The sequence below is a fragment of the Triturus cristatus genome, chromosome 9 (genome assembly GCF_964204655.1).
Source record: "Triturus cristatus chromosome 9, aTriCri1.1, whole genome shotgun sequence".
Taxonomy (NCBI): domain Eukaryota; kingdom Metazoa; phylum Chordata; class Amphibia; order Caudata; family Salamandridae; genus Triturus; species Triturus cristatus.
Window position 1 is genome coordinate 522,988,052 of NC_140592.1, and position 14,583 is coordinate 523,002,634.

At 40.8% G+C, this 14,583-nt stretch overlaps 1 protein-coding gene across 5 annotated transcripts in view; it reads left to right on the forward strand.

Moving 5' to 3' along the window:
- Window positions 1-14,583, forward strand: part of SLC25A45 (solute carrier family 25 member 45) — a 227,318-nt gene that overhangs the window by 135,684 nt on the left and 77,051 nt on the right. For all 5 annotated transcript variants that reach the window (XR_014968647.1, XM_085625507.1, XM_085625509.1 and 2 more), the window contains exons 4-5: window positions 4,712-4,783; window positions 12,199-12,381. Coding sequence is in view for 4 of the 5 variants with exons in the window: in XM_085625507.1 (XP_085481633.1) it covers window positions 4,712-4,783; window positions 12,199-12,381 (255 nt within the window). In the remaining variant the exon portion in view is untranslated. The remainder of the gene's footprint in view (window positions 1-4,711; window positions 4,784-12,198; window positions 12,382-14,583) is intronic.

Genomic DNA, 14,583 nt, shown 5'->3' on the forward strand with positions numbered 1-14,583 from the left:
TTCCCCAAGGACTTCTTTTTCGTCAATAATGTACCCCTTTGAACGTCTCATTTTTGAGGAGGAGCAGGCCTTTGCGGCTCCTCGTCCTAATTCCTATGACCCTGTGTGGTCCTCCTGGTCCCTTGGAGCCAGGATTGTTTTTGTAATAATATGTTTGACTGCTTTAATATTTGCATTAGTTATATTTATTCTGCATGAAAAACGTTTTTCTGAGCAACTGAAAAATGTGACTTTGCCCTTTCCTTGAATGTATTAATGAAAATGTTTTTATTAGATATGTGCCGTTGGCTATTCTGAAGTTGAAATGGATGGTCTCTGAAATGCATAGGAGCCCTGAAAGTGTTTTTACTAGATGGTTCTAGGATTTGCTTTTCACTTAAGGTTGTGAAAAATGATAATTCTGTTCGTAATAATAGTCATTACTCTCTCTCCTGCTATCTGTATGTTAATTATGATGCAATGCTTTGTTCCCTTTGTACTCCTGCTTATACCTTATATGTACCCGCTTAATGAAATTTTAGAATGGAAAATACCCACCTAGCAATGAATTAGGATTGATAAATTTATAAAAATAAATGTGCAAATATTTTTTATGTTCCTACTGGATCATAGGAATGTCTTTAGCTCATGCTAAAAGGACCATCTGTTAAAGATTGCAGGGATCTGTTAGCATGAGCTGAAAGCCATTTTGTACTTGGCAACCATTTTAGTTAAACCAACAAAAGAGAGAGGGGGACCGAGGAGCGAATAATGGTCCAGTGTCCATGCTCCTCTAGCATAACTTGAACTACCAAAAAAGGACACTGTTCCAAAGGTAATGTGACGAGGAATACCCCGTGCCCATTACCAGAAGTCAAACAAGAAGGAAAAAGAGGGAAAGACCTAGGTATAAATGGGGACCCCCTCATGAAGGAGAAAGCACAAGGCCTTTTCTCCTGTTGCCCTCACACACCCCGAAGGATGTCATGCTTCATCATCGGGCATTTGCTCCTCCTTTTTTGGTAGTTCAACCATTTTAGTTAGCCATGTGCTCGCCATGTGCTGTTTCCCTCTTCCAGAGCCGTGCACATGCTCAGAGGGGCCTAGATAGTAGAATGCACCTGCTCCTAGTATAGAACTGTCAGGCTATTCTTACTAATGTGCTCAGTTTGGACTCTCCTCCCACTTTGTTGAGCAAGCAAATCTTGTATACCCATATTAGTCATTTTGCATGCTGGTACATGCCAGGACCTCCCCTTGGTTTTATGCTGACTATGTAAACCTAAGCATATATAAGGCCCCTGTTTTCTGTACTCCTTAGAATGCCTCCCACAGTTCCTGAGGGTACTGTGTGACATAATCTCCCCCATCTGAGGTTAATAAAGATATCTTTTATATTACAGCTTCTGTGCCAATCTCTTCTTTGTTGGTTTAAAAGAACCAGGTGTATCAGTGAGACCCCTAAGAAGGTTTTGATTTCTTCAGTGTGGTCTAACACAACTCATTTGTTCAGAGGCTAGTAATGTGAGCTAAAGAAGAAAAACAGAGCTTTAGTACTAGATCCTATTGTTGATCCTGCCACTGTCTTGATGAACCCTGCGACCAGGAGTACTGAGCAAGTTTAGAGGCAGAAGTATTGCGTGGGAAATAGTGCATTCCCAAACACACTGGATCTTTTTGACAATGGTTGCCCTTCAAAACAAGAATCCAAAATTCTATATCTTACAAGGGCTACTGGTCCAGTATGTATTAAAATGTAGCATCCATCATTCATTCAGTTAAAATTCCTTGAGGAAGAACCCATAGCGTCTTTTAAAGTATATCAAGCAGAGAACAATGTTATTGCCCCACTGAGCTTCAAAATTCACCATTGGACAAATATTGTACAGGAAAAAGGCTCTTTCTGTTAGCCTGAAGGGAATAGCCAAAAACTATTTTAATTTAAATTGAGACTGGTCGTGCCCCCACAATTTGAAGTTTTAACCCCCTTAAAGTTTCTATCTGGTTGCACCCCGATGAGGATGTTGCAGTGTCTTTTAGTTCCTAAGTTTGAATCCTGGTCCTAGCTTTTAACTTATTTATTAAATGCTAAAATCATAAGAAAAGCATTCTGGGGTAAAACAGATTGCCCATAATTACATATAAGTTTACATATCTTTCAGTCTGCCCATAATTATATATATGTATACATGTCTTTCACTCCCCATAGTCAATGAGAATCTACTTCATGTAATGCAAGGTCTACATTGGGAAAATTTGTTTAACATGTATCTGGGAGGCAGCTACTGTTGCAGGCAGGACGGTGCCAAGCATGACTAAATATAATTCCCATTATATCCTATGGAATTTATATTTGGGAGGACAGGATATCCATCACCGTTGTCATGGAGAAACCTGTCTGCCAAAATCTAAATCAGACCCTAAATCTGGCTTGAACTCTAATCTGTCAATTTAGAATAGCTCATCTACTGTTCAGACTAGCAAGCTATCGGGAAATCAAAAGCGACACAGCCACTGTGTGAGCCTCTAACATCTGTATAGCTCTTCTGTACTGCCTGAGACAGCAGGATTTGTGTATTTTTTTATTTTTCCACCCTGCATCTTCCAGAGGCAGTTGTACCATATTATTGGAAATGTACTTCGAAGGAGTAGGATTTACAAATTAAAGGACGTGAACTGTAACTGTTGAGACGTTATGGTAATTGACAGACATTTTCTGAACTGCCTGTACCAGCTCTCGCTATTGGACATTTTTTGGGTACACTGCGCTGACAAACTACACTATTTTACCATTATTTCCGCATAACAATCATAGTGGGAGTGAACTTCGACACTCCTTGGTAGTGTCATAAATGCATGACATTCTATGATAGTTCTGAAGTATTTCATGAGTACCCTTTCACATCAAATTTGTGTAAAGATGGTGCTGTTCAATCCACTAGTTGACCCCCTTTCTTAAAAATATTCATAGGTAAATTTCCTTGAAAGCTCGCAACTAAAGTTGACCTGGTTTCACTCGCTGAAATTCGTGCTAGCACCAGTAGTTGATGTTACGGCTCCTAAATGTTTTTGAGTCGATATTTTGGTGGCATAGCCTCCTGCATCTCATGGTTTGGAAAGCAGATTGTAACTGTGATCTGAAGTTGGAGCTTCTAGGTTGGACCCCACCAGGACTCAGTGTTCATTCAGTCTTACTACGTTCTCCTTTCAACAAAAGAGCTATTTCTCCCTGATCCCCGTGTTAGAGCTCTAAGGCATTTCCTGTATCAGATTTCATTTGACATTTTCACACAGAGATACATTTGCAAAAAAAGCACAATGTCGTGAGGCGCACGTGTCATCATGCAGGCGCACCTAGACATCATGATGCTATGATGTCACAGCATGATGATATATGCATGCTCATGCATCAACATACATTTATTCATATGCAGCATGTCACAGCGGCCATTTTATTTATTTACCTTTCCTAGATGGTGGCAGCCAATCTTGGAGTGGTAAATTAAAGAGAAAAAAAAACGTATACAAAAGTGCATTTTGAGAAAGGAGCGGCTGGCAGCAAATTTCAGCTGTCAGTCCCTCTAAAAAAAACTTAAAACATAGAATGTGAAGAATACGACAAGAGAACTAGGGGAGCAATGGGGCTGATGGTAGGGGAGCAATGGGGCTTGGGTAGGTGGGGCGGGGCAGGGGAGCTAGAGAGAAGCTTGAGTCAGGGAGCTTTGGGGAGAACAATTAATCAAAAAGGAAGCGAAAAAAAGCTGGGCAGGAATGTGTGAGAAAATCAACAGATGAGGGTGGGGGGCAACATGAAGCATGTATGGGAGGTATTTAAGAAGTAGCACTTGAAGGAGAGAGCAAGAAAACAAATTCACTGCAATGAAATGCTGAAACAAAAAAAGTAGTTCCTGATATGTGAGCAGTGGAAGGATACACATCATCCAATGTAAAGTATGGTAAAGAAGTTATGATTTTTACAGATAAATACAGACAGAAAAACATTTTTTTCCTGTCTGTATTTATTTTTTAAAGGTGAATAAAAACGGAAAATGGGTTGTTTTTGAGTGATTCTAAATGCTGTCAATCACGACTGCCAGGCCAATAGCTGTGCAGATTGACAGGCAAGGGGATTACAAAAATATAGGGATTTTAGTAAAGAGCCGTAGACAGCAGTAGATTTGCACAACCTTCATACTAAAATTTACATATTTTCTTACAAGTGCATATTTTACCATCTGAGTGTGTATATATCATTGAAACCTGTCAGGCGTTTTCACAAAACCTAAAATAGATATGGATAAATACAGGTAAAATTAGCAAAAAATAAATATGGATTAATACAGACGGAAACGACAAAAATATAAATACCATAAAACCGGGAGCCCTAGTTATGATCCAGGGGTATAGGGGGTAGAAAAAGAAGAAGGCACGCCATTGAATGAGCTGTAAGCAAATGAGACTGATAAGAAAGCCAACCAACGGACTTCCCAAGGCCCACTATAAATATTGCCCCTGTCCACAATAGAACTTTGACAAAGCTAAAAGCTGTCTGTAGGCAGAACCTAAGAGAGGTGCTCTGGCACCAGATCATCTCAAATGTAACTGGTTGGAAATGTAGGTGCTTCAACTTTTTAACCAATTGTCAGTTCTCCAAATAGCAGCTTCTTTTGGCTCAGTCATATTTCAGACTGTTAATTCAGAATTTAGAGCACATTTTTTTGTTCTTGTGCAGGTACGGTGGCAAACCCAGTCTAAATATCGAGGCATTTTTGACTGCATCGTCAAGACGTACAAGGCAGAGAAGGTTAGTAAATCACTCTTTTTGCACTTGCACACATTGATACACTTTTTTTTGGGGGGGGGGGGCTTTCACAGCAAAGCTGGTCTAATTTTAGACATCCAAAATCCCTCGGGAAAGTGATGGCTGAAGCCAACTTATCATCTTGAGACAGGATGTCAGGCAGACTGAAACCCCTGTACCTCATACACCGTACTTGAGGATGGTGCATATATGGTAATGGCAAAAGGAACAATTGATAGACAGAATGCTGAACAATGCAAACATTTACCCCAGTCACAAAGATCTGGGTTTAATCCATCGTTCTTTTGCTCACCAAGCCACCCAAGTTTGGAACCAGCCATATGCAAATCAGTCTCTGGGTGTGAATGTTTGATATTTTTTGTCATTCCGTCCATCAATTGTTCCTTTTGCATTTGTTGTTCACAGTGGGAAGGGTATGTCCAGACGTGGGTACCGTGCTCACCATGACATTGGAGTCAAGCTTGCCTGGCTGATGAGGGGTAATACCCCGAAACAAGTCCTAGGATGCTTTTTTAGCGGTCCAGGGTGACTTGGCCTGGGAGTTCAAGCTGGACTCTTCCCATGGGGAGCAGGGTCAAGACTGATTTGCATATGCCTGGGTCTAACCTGGAATGGCATGGTATGTCCAGATCTCTTTACTGGGGGGTGAATATTCAACATTGTTCGGCATTCCGTCCATCAGTTGCATATATGGTAATGATCAGTCCTGTGAAACTACAAGATTATTTTATTAGTGAGTTTGAGAGCCTCCTTTCCCCAAGTATGAATACATTCAAGAAATCCATTCTATATATTGAGAAATACTTTATTGAATGCACTGATTTACTGCAGACGACACAAAAAAATTGTTACTACACAAATAAACATAATAGTTGTAGGAAAACAGGTCTAAAAGTACTGCAACATTTTTGATAGCATTCTTTAAATCAAAGCATTGAATGATGAAACCTACTTATAAAAAAACCCTCACTTTCTAGCCCTGGCTATATCTGCCTTAGCACCAAAGTGCCCTTATAAATTTACCTATTGGCCTCAACACTCATACCTCGACAAGATAAAAATGTTGTTTCCAATCAGTTACTGTGCTTTGAGAAGGTTGTAGCTTGTCTTTATTATTGTGTTCTGAGGTGTGAAAAGCACAGATAAGGCATCACACTATGCCTGGCCGTCTGTTGTGATGTGAACTGCACACTCGAAGCTCCCAAGGAAATCTGAAGGTGTATTTCACCAAAGATGGTTTTGTATCGGACTTAAATACCATCTCCTTGTTAATATCAAAGGCTAGATCTTGTGATTAAAGTGTGCCCTCTGAATATCGAATCTACTGTTGAGGCTACTGTACAAGTTCTCCCATCAAGTGATGCCAGCCAGACAAATCATGTACTCATTAGAAGTCCATCTGTTTCATCCCCGGTGCAGTGCCATTCCTAATTACTCACAGCAACTCTTATGCATGAAATCCTAGTCAAATAGAAAAAAAACGTAAAACATTTGGAGCCTCTACGGGCTATATGGACTAGATCCAGGAAAAAGACCCAGGATATAGCCCCGGAAGCTATAGCTGATACACTGCATAGTCCATCTCTCAGGACTGACATGAACAATAATTCGCATCCCCACTTAGAGGGACTATCTTCGCAAACCATTGCAACACTAATATCATGCATCGAAAATACCATTGCCAAAAACTTTTTACCGATCCTGGCTAGAGTTGACAAATTGGAGTCAAGTGTGGAACTAATGCATAAATCGGTTGCTGATATATTATCTGGGGCAGGGGCAATAACGAAAATATATGAAGGGGGGCTGATTCTCACTGGGATTTAAATTTTAGTGAGGGTCTTTCTAGTAGAAATTTAGATTTACCAACTTGTACCCTAAATACTGGAACTAATGGGAATGTTACTAGGGCAGTACCACAAAAACAGACAGAGCCCCTGCGCTCTAGTCACCCGGGGAATGAAAGGTTGCTTTCTAGTAACAACGGGCCTACTGCCTCCAATTTAACACCTATTGGGAACATAAACAAAAGAATGGGTGTCAAGGGAAAGAACGCGCAACCAGCAAAATTTCACACCAATAGTAATATTAATCCACAATTATCTTAGTGCGGTGCTTTCAACTTGAGGATAGGCACCCTAATCCTCAAAACAACAATCCAAAAATTGATTCATGTATTTTCTCGTGTCGAAGCACTCGCAGTGCTTCGACACGAGAAAATACCTATTGGGAACATAACTGATAGCAGCCAACAAATATTCCCTGAAAAGTTTAATCAAAATGGCCTGATTGATCAAGGCAATAAGGTGACATTAAATCTTCCCTCAGAGTGTTGCCCTTATGTGGCAATCCTAACTAATGTCCCCCTGCTACAGGAAAATCAAAAAGAATCACTGAACCAGTTGAAAAACAAACACTGTCACTGGTTAACACAGAATACAAAATTTTCCAATACCAACTATAGTGAAATTCTGTTTTCAAGATGGATAGGCTGGGTTGGCCCGTTACGAAAGTAAACAGCAGGCAATTGTATCATCATAACCTGTAGATCTCCAATGCTAGCGGGACAGTTGCTTAGCTGGGGGAACAGTCCATTAATCCAGAGGCCAAGATTAGGGATTGACATTGTTCCGCTTGGGTTTATTTATAGGCACCTCGAATGCCCAGGCCTAAACAATCCGGTCATTAAGTCACTTATTAAGAAGCCTTTTGCGAGACAGGAGTTCCCACTCACGGAACTGAGAAATAGATTCCAACCTTTGACTGAACTGGATTCTCTAGATTGACTACCCAGTGTAACTACCAACTCACAAAGGATATCTGAGGAACCACCTGCTATTCAGTCTGAAGAGTCGATTAAACCCAATACTAGTAATGAAATTGTACACTGGGGCCCAATAATTAAGTATTGCCATCAGTTTCAACAACCAGACTATGAGAGAGTAAAAACCACTATAGGATGTAGTGCCCAGAAGCCCATGTTAGAAACCCAGGATTTGAAAATCTTATCCTGGAACATTGCAGGCATAAAGTCCAAGTTAATTGACCCTGAGTGGTCTAAGTTAGTGGATGACTTCCATCTATGTTTGTTCCAGAAAACCTGGGCGGTTGAGGAGGTACACAGGGTGGGGTTTACTACTTTCAGTGTAGAAGCCAGGCAGTCTTCAGTTGGCCGCCCAGCCGGTGGTTTACTAATCTGGGTTAAGAATACATTAGCATGTAAACTCAAGGTGCTGGAACTAGGTTCAGAGGAAATACTTGGGTTGGAACTGACTTCCCTGAAGGGAAATTTCCATCTTAGGCTATTTAACATCTACAATCACTTTAGTAGTCCTCACAAGTTATCCGATACGATAATCACCTTAACAAATTATCTTGACTCAACTAAGGGGAATGACCAATTTATAGTTGCAGGTGACTTTAATATAAAATTTGAACCGGTTGACTACATACAGGAGCTAATATACGATGATGACTAAGCCAGAGGTGTTGAAAAGCTTCAGACTACACCTATTAAGAAGTGCACTAGGGTGGGGCAACAGGTTCTATCGTTCACCATTACAAACGGGGATCGAACCTGTAATGGTCAGACACGATCAGATATAGAAGCATGCCACACGTTTAAGAGGGGGGAAGCTAAGTCCAGGATTGACCATATCTTGGTTGATCTTGATCTTTGGCCAAACGTCAAAGATATGGTCGTACTAATTCGGGATGATAGCGACCATAATGCTCTGGCACTTACGGTGTCTGGCCTAGTACTCTTATATGGACAGTCTTGGCATAAAATCGTCCCTATAATTACTTCCAACAACAATAAAAGAGTAAAATGGCCACAAATACTGACTGATTCAACTATTCTCCCAAACATATACTCAAAGATAGTGCAAATTTTCCCTGAAATGAGCAACACTGCTGCTAGCGCAGATGACCTGTACACTAAGACCATTCTTTAATAAACAGTGCAACCAAAATGTACTCACGCGGAGTACTTCCCCGTGGTACAATGAAGTTTGCAAGAAAGCCAAGGACGATTTAATAATGGCGATAAAGGGAAAATCCCGTATAGATACTACAAATAGTAGGAAGCTGTATAAATCGGCACAAGATAAGGCAAAAAGGGATTGGGAGTCAGGAAATTACTCGTAGAAGCATCAAGGCAAAAGGACAGCCAATTATTCTTGCATCTCGGGTCAAAAGGGTCACCAAAACAGAAAATGGAAACAGATTTCCTTATACAGCCCCATGTCTGGGAGGAGTATTTTAAGCATCTTTATGCAGGTAAATGGGTTGACCCTAATTTAGGCTCACAGCTGAATCATTTAGAACATACACTAACCGATGAGACTGCCATTACAATAGAGGAAACCATCACAGCTATTAATTCTCTACAGAATGGGAAAGCCCCGGGTTTAGATAAGCTCCCGGGAGACATGTATAAAGCAGAGCCTATAATATGGGGACCACTGCTACAAATGGTTTTTAATGCCATTTTGTGTGGTGGTGAAATCCCGGTGTCCTGGAGAGGCGCTGAAAATATCCCAATCCACAAAAAGGGAGATAAAGGGTCTCCCACAAACTACAGGGCCATTAGCTTTATCGACGTCTCCCAAAAAATCTTTTGTAAAATTATATTAACCCGGATCCAAAATTGGATTGAGGAGAATAACATTCTATCAAACCTGCAGGCAGGATTTAGGGCTTCTACAAGCACTTTAGATCAAGTCTTTAGATTTCTTCTGTTAATATGGAAGGAAGTGAACATTAGAAGAGGCCACTTGTATGTTGTGTTTGTGGAACAAAAAACGGCTTTTGATTCAATAGAATGTACTCAACTCTGGACAGCCCTAAGAGATCTAGGACTCCCACCATACCTACTTAATATTTTGATTCGCCTACACCATGACACCTATGCAAAGGTCAGGTGGAATCTTGATGGCAGTCTTTCAAATGATATATCTGTTTGTAAGGGAGTACGCAGGGCTGTGTTCCCGCCCCAACATTATTTACCCTGCACATAAACAGATTAATAGGTGAGCTGTATGATTGTGGAGGTAACCCCCCAAAATTAGCGGGTAGTCCTGTGCCCTCCCTGCTTTTCGCCAGATGATACGTTACTAATTGCTAGGACTCCAAAGGGGTTTCAGAATGTTCTGAACAAATTTGCCAAAGCCTGTAAGGACAGGGACTAGAAATTAACTGTTCTAAGACAAATTATATGACGATTAACCCCTACAAATCCCACAAGGGTAAACTGACGCTGGACTTGCAAACCCTGGAACAGGTTAAGGCAGTTGACTACCTGGGAGGACCCGGGGTCTATAACGAAAAAAATGGTCCCTCTCCTAAAAAAAAAGGTTCTGGGAGTACATGGACACACAACGCATTGATGGTATTGCACATGGCACTTTAACTTCTAGTTTTATTAATATAAAAGGATGGTTTGGTTTTGAAATGTTTATGGACGATATCGAACCTCCCCAGGCAAGAGCTCTGTACATTCAATTTAGGTACGGAGTTCTTCCACTGAATTCTAGGCGAAGTACCTGGGAAAACGCATCTGTAACCTCTAAGTGCCAGACCTGTCACTCCTTCCCTGAGACCCTTGATCATTTTGTCTTTCTTTGTCTCTCTTATGCTGACCTTCGGAAAAACTGGATAATTCCTGCCTGTTCATTATCTTTCACATGTCCTGCTGATGCTTTACGCAGTTTTAAGTCAGATATCACAAGGTGGTTAGTATTTACAATCTCGCGATATCTGCTCTTTGCCTGGTGGAAGAGGTTAAAAATTATCAATAATGTCTCTGTGAATATAATATGAATATGTATGCCACCTGGTTGTAGGGTCTCAAATTGGACATCGGGGAACAGAATTAAGGAACCTCACAAACACAGATTTTGTAGAATGTGGAAATTGTCTCTTTTTTAAAATTATTATCTCTAGGGGCATGTGATGGCTCGATTTTTAAATCATTCTTTTATGATGTAATGCATTGTAATATTTTATTATTTTTTATGGTTATGAATTTTTATGATGTAAATGATCATACTATTGATCGAATAAATAAATTAAATTAAAAAATCGAATCAACATTATTGGGGGGAACACAATATTAAGAACAGAATATCAAAAATAAAATATCAAAAGTTAAGTAAGTCTAGAATTTCTATACCTAACTCCACATAATGTCCCTTTGAGGCACATACTTCTTCAAGGTACGTAGATGTGGAGTTAGGAATAGTAAATCTATACACTTACCTTTGCACATATACACTGATCTATGCACTTACCTTTCAATATTTAGTCTCTCCATATTCTGTCCTCAATATTAGAACGCCATGATATTGTTGTTGTTGATATTCAATTCTACAATCTGTGATTAATATTCTAAAATGCAAACATTAGTATATGAATTGTGTTGTATATTCATTGAAATCTGTTACATATACATGAAGAATTGATGCCCTACCAATTCTGTAAAGCGAAGTTATATGATAAACTTATGCAATTAATACTGAATATGATATGCGTTTATAAACTGGCAATATGCATAATAAATGAAGTGCATTGGGGGCATATCCAGGAAGTGCAATATATGCCTTTCAATAGGAAGTAATGAAATTGCAGGTACTTAGAGCGACCATTTCATAACATTTCAAATAACCATTAGGAATAACTGTACATTAAAGCTGGGGAAAAAAACGTATCCTATCATCTAGTTACCCATAATGTACCCTTTGTTCTCTCTGAGTTAACAATTTCACTCACTTCATTAATTTATGGGATAATGTACTTGCAAATTTACATCATACAGATATTGCAAGTCCCTGAAGAGTTCTATGTACCCTTCGAAAGTCATGGAACTCTGAAGGGACGTGCACCATACTTAATGTACCCAGTTGAGGCTACATGATCCCACATAATTTAAGTGTCCCAAAGCTGCTGACCTTCTGGGAACAACCACTCATTTCTCACTCAGAGGCTGTTCCCACTCAATCTTTAAAGATTATGTCGAGATCTATCATCATAGGCTGTGCCCGGATCTGTCCTATTAGGTACTCCCAGCTCTATCCTTCATAGAATGCACACACTGTCTGGAAAGGCTATTTCATGTGTGGCCTCAGAAACAGCTAGGAGATGGTGCAACATATTCTTACTCACCAATGGGGTCCCTTATGGTTTAGTTATCCATTTTTCTTGTTTTTTGATTTCATTTGTTTTCATTTGATGTGATAGTGACTTGCGGGCTGATTACTTTTCTTATGATTGCTTATGCATTAAGTGATTAGTATAAGGGACCTTCTGATTTGTTAATGTATTTTTAGGCCTTGTGATGGTTTTATGCCCTAATAACTATTGCTAATAGTATATGTACACTTTTTCTTTAATTTCAGGTTCTAGGATTTTTCAAGGGCATGAGCTTTCCTGTTCTAACGGTAGCTGTAAGTAACGCATTGATGTTTGGTTCCTACAGCAATGCTCTGCTTCTTCTTCGTGGGCAGGAGCAGGGAGACCACAGGCCCTGCCAAAGCAAAACCCATGTGTTCATAGCAGGGTGCTTCTCTGGGCTAGTGCAAGTAAGTGTTTTTTTTCTATATTACCTTTTCAGGTATTTGGCTTTGAGAGGAAATAGTAATCTGATGGTAATCTGATTGTTCGAGCATTGGACAGTCAGCAATTGGTTGTTTGCACAATGGAATTTTTGACCGCAATCTCTATTGCTATGCTGAAATCACACAAAAAACATTGAGTGCCAAGCTCAGTCCTAGAAATAGACTTACCCCCATGCTGGAAGGAGACGGATGTCAATAGGAACAATAATGAGACTTCTTAATAAAATTGAGGGCAACACATCTCATGGACACTTGTAGGTTCCCTTAAAGTCAAAAACCAAATGTGAAAAACAGAATGAATGTTCTGTGAGTGAGCCTGGAAAGTAAAAGATTCATACTCCAATCACCATTAGGGATAATTGCTCGGCCAAACAATTAATCTTCTAGTAGTGTCCGTAGTCTACAATGAGGTTGGTTGGCGTGTATGGACTTACTAATTTTTAAAGAAAGCAAGGGTTTACCATCTAAAGCTGCTTTTAGGAGTCGCTTGCATGTACAGGCTATTCAATTCTTGAATTTTAATCTTGGCATTCCTTCAAAGAAACATGGAGTTACTGTTCGAACAACTTCTTGTCCTTATCTAGGTTTAAGGCTGGGAGAGTACACATCACTTGCTTTGGACAGTCTGCTTTGGACAAATATCTTCTCCCTTCGGAGATGCCAATTTTTGTGCCTCAGATTTCTCTGGTGATCTGGTAAACACTCAATGACACCTGGCCTTAAATTTTGCACCATCATGCTTTGAGGCCAAGTGGCTAATAACAGGGGTTTTTCAGCAGTTCCATCGGAGCTGCATCTCAGCAATTAGCGTGTGAGCATGTGCAGGTCCCTGAGTTCTCCTTGAGAAGGTCTAACTTGTGTCTTCAGGCCAGGATACTATTTCACTCCTGCCTCTTGAGAAACACCCACTGTCATGGTCAACACTGAAGCCTTCTTTCTGGGAGTGCTAGGAACTGCTCCTTTTATCATTTTTTTGTGGGCAATATCCCAAAGCGTGGGTCTCTTTGAGTCCAGTGGAGGAGCAGTGCAGAGTTCATGTGCTAATAATGTTCAATAGATTAAGATGGAGAGCTGTAGGATGGCTGACCCAGCCCTTGTGTTCCTTACAGTTCCCCTTGGCACACTCTTCTGGCCCCTTCCTAACCTCTCAAGGTGTTTCATAACTGATCTCCAACAAAGCCCCCTGCCCAAACCCAAACTGAATTTAACATTAGGGGATGTGGAACGAGCACCTTGGTTGGTGGGAAGAAGGCAATAGTGAGAGACTCCTTTGTGCCTTTGGTGGTGGACATGGTGGTACTGATACCTCCCTCTTGCTATGGTGTCGAGTGACAACTGAAAATACTTGCGGGCCAGATGATCAATGACACGGTCTGCACAGCAGGGGACCAGGACATTCAAGCTGCATCTGGGGCACTTCAGTGCAAGATGATACTATGCACGACCAAACACACTTCCCAAAAACAAACATTATGATGCTATGGATTGATTTCACCATTAGAGTTACAATTTCTGGAAAAAAACAATAATATTGGCTGCTCTGGAGATCCATTTTGCTTTGGTCACTCAATCACAATGAGTGACGTTTCAGTGTGTTTGGGGAAGGGCATGCATGAACCAGACTATCAGGGGCATAACACAGGCCCCTACAACCCTTGTGGAGCAGGGGGGCCCCCAACCCTTCATGTGGCCCACTAATACTACAGAGAGACCCCTTTCATCTCAAGGCTAATTAATATCTATGAAATATGGGAGTCGAATTGAACCCGCATCACTTTCTGCAGGGGGGTCATCATTTTGCATTCCGCCACTGCAGATTATCCTCCAATTCTCGCTCGCACAGTGCTCTCTCACTCATTCGCTCTTCTGTATAAGGGAGCAGAGGGATTTCAGCTGGCCACACCCACTATCCGTATGTTTATTGTGGAAAACACCGGCACCTCCAGCCATCACATTTGTTCACCATGTTCAGTCTTGAGACAGTCAGGCTCAAAACGGCACTCAGGGCTTGAAATCGCATGACCACATGCTCACAAGGTAGAGAGTGTAGTAAGTTTCCTGCCTCATAAAAGACTCAGCAGGCAGGTTGGAGATTTCTAAATTAACTTTATTGTCCCAAGCGCCAGGACGCATCCTTTCGCCCGCGTTGCCTCGCGGCGATCTGGC